This window comes from Oryzias latipes, chromosome 24 (genome assembly GCF_053564925.1).
Source record: "Oryzias latipes strain Hd-rR chromosome 24, Olatipes_Hd-rR_3.1".
Taxonomy (NCBI): Eukaryota; Metazoa; Chordata; class Actinopteri; order Beloniformes; family Adrianichthyidae; genus Oryzias; species Oryzias latipes.
The window spans coordinates 22,496,227-22,505,059 of record NC_136260.1 but is presented as its reverse complement, the minus strand read 5'-3'; the positions used below and the strand labels follow the sequence as shown (position 1 = coordinate 22,505,059).

Genomic DNA, 8,833 nt, shown 5'->3' with positions numbered 1-8,833 from the left:
GCAACAAAAATGACTAGCAATATCAGTTGTACAGTTTTGATGCAGATTCCAGACGTTCTCGGATCTATTTGTCTACCAGTGGATGCATCAGAATGGAGCAGAGCAGGGAGCTTTTCAACGTCACAAATTAGCTCTTTTTCAAATGGCATTTTTTTTTCATCTGTTCCTGAGTCTTTTGAATTAAGAAATACTAAGAAATGCAGCGATTGAGCTTAATTTTCTTTACATATGTCCTCATCGCCAGAAAAATTACGCAAGAACATGTTAAAAACACCCCTAAAACACATTTTTGTTTTTTACCAGAGCTGAGCTCTTGGCGATGCACGTTCAAGCAACCGCTTTTAATGTAAAGTCTATGTAAACGTGCATTTAACGGCCTCTCAGATTCGAAACGTCTGCCTTCCAGAGCCACTATGCAAGGTTTCTACGTTTGTTTTCAGGTTCTATGTTAAAAATTAAACCATGTTGAAATGGGAATGGTCATGTCATGACGAACGGGTGACGGCCTTTAATTCATGGATTAATCATCATAGTAGCTTCTACGTCACGCTTACAAGCTTTTTCCAAATGCATTTTCTTCATCTGCTACTGATTGTAAGTGATGATTAAAGCAATACTAAAAAAGCCATTTTGAGCCTAATTCTCTTCATATATGTCCTTCATCATGAGAAAATGTCACAAGAACGCATTTTTACCATTTTCATTGAAGTCAGTCTTTAAGAAAGTCGCCTATAAACCCTATAGACCTGGTTTTTGTAAAGCAGTATAACTATTTCATGTTTACCTCCTTTTAAATGGGATGATTATGCCTCGTTCCATAGTACAAAATAACATTAAAATGTGTTTTTTTGTCTCGATAACTTTCATGAACACACGTTTAATTGAATTTATTTATTTTTTTAACAATTAAATGCGTTTACAGACGTTTTTGTAGAGAGCAGTGAGCAGGGATCCCCCTGCTCTCCTTTGAGTGGCATTTCAGGAGGAAACACGTTCGCAGCACAGCACGTACAGCCGTAGTCGACTCCGTTTCACCACGCGCTGCATTTAGATTCCTGGGGGCGCGACCACAGCTTGTTGCTTCCACGTGACTTCAGGGGAGACTGGCAGCCAATCAGGAGGCGAGTTCTCCCTGACGTCAGTGGGCGGCCCCCAGAGCGCTCGCGTATGTGAGCTCGCAGAATCCCCCCTCCCCTCCCTCGTGCCCTCCTCCCCTCCCTTCGCCCGGTAGGAAGGCTGCTCGCTGGCTCCGTGCAGGCGCAGTGCGTGCAGTCCGATCCGCTCAGCTGGCTTCCTCTCCGCTCTGAGTGGACTCGATTCCCCGCCACGTAAGAAGCACAGCGGTGTCACGGGGGTGAGGATGTCCTGCTAAATCAAGGGATTGGCCTGGGAAATTCGCCGGCCGTCCCTTCATTCCTTCAAGCAGGAGACCCACCGAGAAAGACGGAACATTTCTCACCCGTTGGACGAACGGAGACTCGCTGAAAAGAACCAACCAGCAGCAGTGACTCTTTCCGGATGGGGGTTTCTCCTTTGCGGTCGATGATTTTCACCGTGCACGGATGCGAATCTGGAGAACAAGGCCGTGCAGTGAACCTGGTGGTACTCGTTAGCCGAACAAGCTAACTAGTTAGCTTTGTGTGTGTGTGTGTGTGTGTGTGTGTGTTTTTTGGCTAGCTTTCATTTGTTCGACAAAATATCAAAGCAACTCTAATTAGTCCACATGTTCTTTATTATAGCCATGTTCAGATAGTACATTTCCTCTGTTTTTTGGAGCCAAAGCTAACATATTGTTTCCGTTTTACGAAACGTGTCAGAACCGGCGAGATAAGCTAGCAGACGAGCGGTCTTCATTCATTTTGAAGGCTAACTTTTTGTAGCCTTTGTTGCAGCTTTGTCTCTTGCTCGTTCGTGACATTGCAGCACATTGCTGGGAATATTAGTCTCAATTTGCATTTTTTTTTGAGATTCAACTAAATTTTTTATTTTATTTTTTAAAAATTATTATTTTTATAATTTGTAGATTAAGAGAAGTGAATGAATTGTAGTGAAAATGCAGTTTTTGTTGTTGAATGAAATCGAAGGGTCTGTTTGAGTATAAGTGTTTTTTTGTTTGTTTTGTTTTTTATATTTAATTCAAACGGACCGGTTGAAAAATCGTGAATTATTGCTAACGACCCCCCTCCGTGCCCCCCTCCTCGTTGTACGGAAAAGCCCCCCCCCGGAATTCGCGGCTCCATCACACGCAGTTCCTCATGAACATACAGAGGTCAAATCCTATCAATATTTCACGCTATGGGAGGTCGCGACACAAATCCCACGATTTCGACAAGTTGACCTGCTTGAGGACCACTGAGTCTCACCAGAGCTTCAGCCCCAACCTCGGGTCCCCCAGCCCGCCGGAGACCCCGGCCTCGTCGCACTGCATCTCCCGCATCGGGGACTACCTTTTGTTGGAGCCGCTGGAGGGGGACCACGTTTTCAGGGCCGCCCACCTGCACAGCGGGGACGAGCTGGTGTGTAAGGTGAGTACCCCCCCCCCCATTATAATGCTTTAATTTTTCCCCCCTTCGTTACAAATGGGACGCAGATACTCTGCTCACGCGGGATGTTTCCATGTTCTGCTGCACATCCGCCAGCTTTTGAATAATTGCTTGGGCTGTAAATAGAGCTGACAGAGCAGCCGAATGGAAAAAGTGAATGGGGTGGGGGTGGGGGGGGTGAGCTTGTGTTGCATGATGTAACGTTGACAAAGGAATCCATAACCACACACACGCACGCATGCAGCCCTTTCCTCTTTCAGATTTCCCCCCTTACCTGTTAATCTGCTGGGATTATAACCTTGAATTTAGGACGGCTGTGCTCTCACAAACATTTCGTGAACATTTTATTTTTTTTCAGTGCAGCAGACATTGACTTTTGCATATTCCAGATTATGTCCCTTAATCTGGGTTACGTGACTTGATCATTTGCAGCGATGGTCGTTCTCATGACACGGCCTGCACCTTTTCTTTTTTTTTTTTTTTTTTTTTTGCCTAAAAATGGCGTTTTATACCCATGTGGCGGAGTTGCGGCCTTTGGCACCGCCAGTGAGCTAACGGGCGCTTGACCCCGTCTGCTTAGCGCTGACCTCGATACGGCAGCCATCGATTCTTACTTCCGGGATTGATTTCTCAGCTTGGGATGAGCGGAGTGTCTTTGTATTGACTGAAGGGAGAGAGAAAAAAATGGTGGAGCCCTCTCACCTGGTCGTAGGGATAGTCAATTGTGCGTTGCCATGGAAACAGGAGACACTGCAACCCCGGGCTGCAGCAAAATGCCATCCCCTTATATCACTAACAGTCAAAAACAGTTGTCGGGGGGGGGGGGGGGGGGGGAGGAAGCGAGGTCTAAATATCGACTGCCTGTTTTTAAATTTCCAGGTTTTCGACATCGGCCGGTACCAAGAGTCCCTGGCGGCCTACTTCGCCCTGGGCCAGCATCAGCACATAAACCAAATCCTGGAGATCTTGCTCGGGGAGACGCGAGCGTACGTCTTCTTTGAGCGGAGCCATGGCGACATGCACTCTTTTGTGCGCACCTGCAAGAAGCTACGGGAGGACGAGGCTGCCAGGCTCTTCTATCAGATAGCCTCCGCCGTGGCGCACTGCCACGACAACGGACTGGTGCTCCGCGACCTCAAACTGAGGAAGTTCGTCTTCAAAAACGAAGACAGGTGAGCGGCAGCTTTCATCCGCGTCATGTCTCCGCTTACACCGAGGACGGTGTAAGCGGAGACCGTGCACAGAAAGTGACACGCGTCTCCCAGATGGTTTTTGGGAATGTAAAACAAGATCTCCTGCCCCAGTCGACAGGGTTTATTAGCGCATACGTTACATGCACAAAAACAGATACCCGGTTGGTTCTGTAGGCCCGGCTTTGGTGAAGTTTAGCATGCAAAACGTGCTGGAAAGGGGAGCATTTTGCATGGCAGATTATCTGTCAAAGGCATGCCACTTTGTCAGGAGGTTGCAGAAAAATCACAGGGGTTGCAGCGACCTCTGGTGGCCGCATCTGATAACTGCAGCATTCAAACCAGCTCGCTGTAGATCCTAACCATTTTTCATACTTTTAGCTGCAATACTACATTAAAAAAGAGATGTTAAGTGGTTAATATGTCTGAAAATATTTTTTCAAACTTTATGACTGAGACTGAGTGCCGACCGCACTTTAATATTGGAGAGAGTGACGTTATGCTTTGGCACACGCTGTGGAAAAAGAAGTTGATCTCCTTCACATATTTACTGTGGGTCCAGTTCCCTTCAACGCTCATGGGTGGAGATGCACACCACCCTTTTTTTTTTTTTTTAAAGATTAATGTGGTGTGAGTTATAGGACTGATGGTGCCGGGCAGTTCAGGGCCACATTTATTTTATGGCTTGTCAAAAGTAGCCTTGCACCTTTTTTGTCTTCCTGAATCATTTACGGCACAGAAGTGACTGCTAGGAGAAAAGAGGACAAGGTTGCTCAGAGGAAAAGGCCTGCGCTGGCTTAAATCCAAGTCTGTGAGGAGATGTATGGAACGAGAAGCTGTTGGTCCATCTTTGTGCACCCGTGATGTCTGCACGTCTGCAGAGCGTTTGTGGGGAGCGCACAAAGAAAACGGCGTGCTACTTTGAAATTTCAGTTAAGCCCCTATTATTTTACCTTCCAGATCTCGGCTGTAATTACGGATTTGAACATCAACCAAATGAGCGGTTATCCAGATGATAGTTTGCCGTGTTTCAAAAGCTCTTAATCTTACAGACAAACGGTAGGGATTAAGCTCAGCTGCTTCTCCGAAAAGCTTGGCTGCATGTCATTCAAATCTGATTATTATTGCTCATAATTACTCAGTAAATGGGGTAAATAATTGGCTTTGCGTGTGACGCAGCAATAAATCTCTCTAAGCGGGAGTTGGGGCTTCCTGAACATCCCATAACTTAATAATTTCACACATTCTAAGCATTTTTTTTAGGACCCACCCTGAGGGGAAAAAGTGAGTTTTTAACATTTTTTGTTGCATTTTTTTTCTCTGGTAAAATTGTGGAGATTAAGCTCAAAGTTGCATTTCTGAGTATTTCTCTTCTTCAGATTCATGTGAATAAAGATTAGACCACCCAAAAAAACTGTTTGGAAAAGATTGCATTAGTGAGGTAGATGACACGCTGGGCGTGTCACAAGCTCCCTGCTCCATTCTGATCATCTACTTGCAGACTTTGTATTTCTTGCCCGAGCTGGCATCTGGCTCATAACTAAATTGTTTTTTTTTTTTTTTTTGGGATGTAAAAGTGTGAAAAATGGTATCTAAAGTGTGTGCCGGAGGCTTGAACGTTGCGTCTGTCTGCCTGCAGGAGCCTGGTAAAGCTGGAAAGCCTGGAGGACACTTATATCCTGGTTGGTCACGACGACTCCCTGTCAGACAAACATGGCTGCCCGGCGTACGTCAGCCCGGAGATCCTCAACGCCAACGGCAGCTATTCAGGGAAAGCGGCCGACGTGTGGAGCCTGGGTGTCATGCTCTACACCATCCTGGTGGGGCGCTACCCCTTCCACGATGTGGAGCCGGGCTCCCTGTTCAGCAAAATCCGCAGGGGCCACTTCAACGTCCCCGAGACGCTGTCGCCAAAGGCCAAATGCTTGATCCGCTCCGTTCTGCGCCGGGACCCGGCGGAGCGCCTGACCTCGCGGGAGATTCTGGAGCACCCCTGGTTTGCCTCGGTGGGGCTGCTGGGGGGCGCTCCGGTGCACAGTAGAGGGGAGAGGGAGCACGAGCAGGTTGTGCCCGAGGTGAACATGGAGGAGGAGCTGGAGCAGTTCTTCAGCTGAGCAAGCACAACGGCCGGCTCGCCGCGGTCGCCAGTAGTTTAGAGATCTATAGGTGAAGTTGTCGATCATCCTAGAAGGTGTTTCCATCCCGTCTCCTCTTCCAGCATTTCATGGGAAACCAGACGCTCGGCATGACAAATGGCATCTGGACACCACCCGGCGACGCACGCCCCACGCCAGGACGCGGCCGCCACACATGCAAGTTGCAAATAATGTAGCAAATGTTCATTTTTTTCCTTTTTTTTTTTTGGGATGTGTTTGTTTTACTGTGGTGCTCATAAAGTGAACACATTCACCGTGTTTTTTTTTTTTTTTTGACACTATGGAAAGCATGAAGGGACAGCAAGGATTTGACAAAGCACCGCACTTCTGTTCCCAAACGACCAGCCCTGACGGCGGCGGGGAGGGAGGAGGAGGATGGCCTTTTCCACATCCTTTTATCATTTACCCACAATGCCTCTGTGTTGGGACGATTGTTTTCCTGTTAGCATTACTCTGACGTTGTCACTAACCTCCTCAGTGGCCTTGTTTTCTGTTACGGCTCTAAGAGTTGACCGTTTACTCCTTTTTGTTTTTTCTGCATTAAAACCGTTTTCTTAAATAATATTCCCAACATCACATAAAGCACTTAGGCTTTTTGTTCATGTCGCCTGTTCAAGTTTAGCTTCCTCTTATTTAAAAGCATTTTCCTTAACAAAAATGTAACATTTATTTAAAGTGTAATGGCTATATAAGAATATATGAGTATAAATATATATTTAAAGCTAAATTTCAGGTTTTTTTTTGGTTTTGTAATCCAGAGATTCCTTTTTCATGTATAATGTAGGCAATATCTGACTGACACAGGACAGAACGGAGGGAAAACGCCGTCTGTCTGACGTTTGAGACGATGAAATGGTCTGTGCCAGTATTCCTCCCAGCCTCCATCACCTCTTTCCAAAAACGTGATCTCTTTAGTAGGAATGACAGCTTCCCGTCACGGCCTCCTGCCGGTTTAGGTTCTGTAAAACAATCATGCTCGGATTGGGTACCAGTGGTTTGTTGTGTCTCTGTTACTTGAAAACCCTTTTATTTTTATTATTTTGTGGCATGTGCCCCGTGACCTTCCTGTCGTGGGTTTGGGGGGTAAGGAGGATACTTTTTCCTTTTTTTTTTTAAAAGAAAAGCCAAAATAAGCAAAAAAAAATTAGTTTTTTTTTTTTTTTAGTTGCTTTACAATAAAAACGCCTTTCATTGTTTTTGTAGATCTTTTCATTTCAGTTGGTGCTAATGTTTAGTCCTTTTTTTGGAGGGGTTGGTGCATGGTGGGATATCTGCCTCACATGTTCTGATTGTATTGTAACAGATTCTGGTGTTTTGTCCAAATTTATTCAGTAAATAAATTGTGAACTGATGACCGTTTGTCACTGAAGTCATTCATCGGAGAGCATTTGAGTTTTTCGTGGCATGTTTGTGATGTCTGAGGACGTAAATTCAGATTTAACAATTGCTTTTCTTTGAGAATCGTCTGAACTGGATCAACTGTACGGCTGGCTTACCCGATGTTAAGCCAGGGGTTTGAGGTAGAACATGTAAACAGAGAGCTCTCACATTTAAAAGAGGGTGGAAGTGTGGGGCTTTAAATATTTACTGAAATGCCAAACATGATTTAAGTCAGTGTTTGGGTCTTTAAGCTCCTCGAGTCATTTGTGTTGCTGTTGCTTTTGTGGTGTTTTCTTGTTGCTGCAGGAAAACGGCGAGCTGTTTTTTTTTTTAACACTAAAAAGATGGATATCTAGCATTGCTACGTCCATCTTTTTAGTCCAACTCCAGCTACGTTTTGTTTTTCATTATATGACAATAATTCCAGAATAAACCTGCAACTGTTTTTAATGCAAACATTTTAAATGTAAACGTTTTTGGGGTTTTACAACAAACGATCAAATGTGTAGACACAAAATAAAAATGTATAAATCCGTAAAAAAAAAAAAGTGAAAAATGTCTATTTTAAACCAAAAATTTCAAAACTTATTTAACACGTTAATTCTTCAATGTAATCATTGTAAACAGCTGATGTGATTGACAAACTAGCTGCTCTCTCCAGACTCACCTGAACCAGGTGTGTTCAGTCAATCAGGATGCGGATCACCAGTCATTTTCAGAAAGGAACACTCTTTCTCCACGCCAGGTCTTGAAGGTATGGCAAATACACTTTATTTATGGCCATTTAGCTATTTGTTATGAATTGTAGCTTATAAACTGAATTGTCATTTTTCTATATATCACAATTCTAACTTGTACATAAAAGTTCCTTTCAAAATAAAATGCACTGAAAATGTTAAATAAGATTCTTCTGCTGCAGGAAGGAAAAAGCAAGAAAGCCAAATGAAACAAGCATTATGTCAGCCCCCTTTGCATATTGTTTGCTTTTACTATAGACTATAAACAGGACAACTTTGGTGTAAGATCATTGTTTTTATTAATATATTTTTGCTTTAAGCGTCTTCTAACAATAAGTCAATTTACCGTCATTTTTCTCAGCTATCTTGACATGTTAAAAATCTAATGGCATACCCTAATGGGGTTTGCCTTTAGGGTATGCCATAGCCAGACAGCCGAATGTCGGGATGAAGGAGCTGCACTCGGATCCGGAGCCTCAGGATGCAGACATCTGCAATCCTTCTCCTGTTTGCCAAATCTGAGGCTTCCAGAGCATCCAAGAGTCCAGCTCAGCTTCAGCTCAATAGATGATGAAAGTGTATCATCTAATCCAGTGTTTTTCAACCTTTTTTGAGCCACGGTGCACTTCAACCTCGACAAAAATCCCGCGGCACACCGGCATTCAAAAAAAAAGAAAAAAGGAGAAACTCGGTCTGTGTTGATCCACAGTCCCTTCATGATCTCACATGCATTTTTGTGCTAATTGTGGCAGAAAAAATTGTGGCAGCTGTTTTTTAAAGATGTAATAAAAGTTAAGTTAAAAGATTTAAAGACTGTTTGATTTGTG

General features: G+C 44.3%; 1 protein-coding gene across 1 annotated transcript; it reads left to right on the top strand.

Moving 5' to 3' along the window:
* The first annotated feature begins 1,177 nt into the window (after positions 1-1,177).
* On the top strand, positions 1,178-7,241 carry trib2 (tribbles pseudokinase 2). The gene is made up of 3 exons (XM_004083338.5): positions 1,178-2,525; positions 3,423-3,715; positions 5,373-7,241. The coding sequence occupies exons 1-3, from the start codon at positions 2,256-2,258 to the stop codon at positions 5,845-5,847; spliced, it is 1,038 nt and encodes a 345-aa protein (XP_004083386.1). The 5' UTR covers positions 1,178-2,255; the 3' UTR covers positions 5,848-7,241.
* The last annotated feature ends 1,592 nt before the right edge of the window (positions 7,242-8,833 follow it).

Excerpts from the sequence above, each read along its gene's own strand:
- trib2 (XM_004083338.5), top strand. The coding sequence starts at position 2,256 with ATGAACATACAGAGGTCAAATCCTATCAATATTTCACGCTATGGGAGG. Across the intron at positions 2,526-3,422 it reads GGGACGAGCTGGTGTGTAAG|GTTTTCGACATCGGCCGGTA; the intron begins GTGAGTACCCCC and ends TTAAATTTCCAG. Across the intron at positions 3,716-5,372 it reads GTCTTCAAAAACGAAGACAG|GAGCCTGGTAAAGCTGGAAA; the intron begins GTGAGCGGCAGC and ends GTCTGCCTGCAG.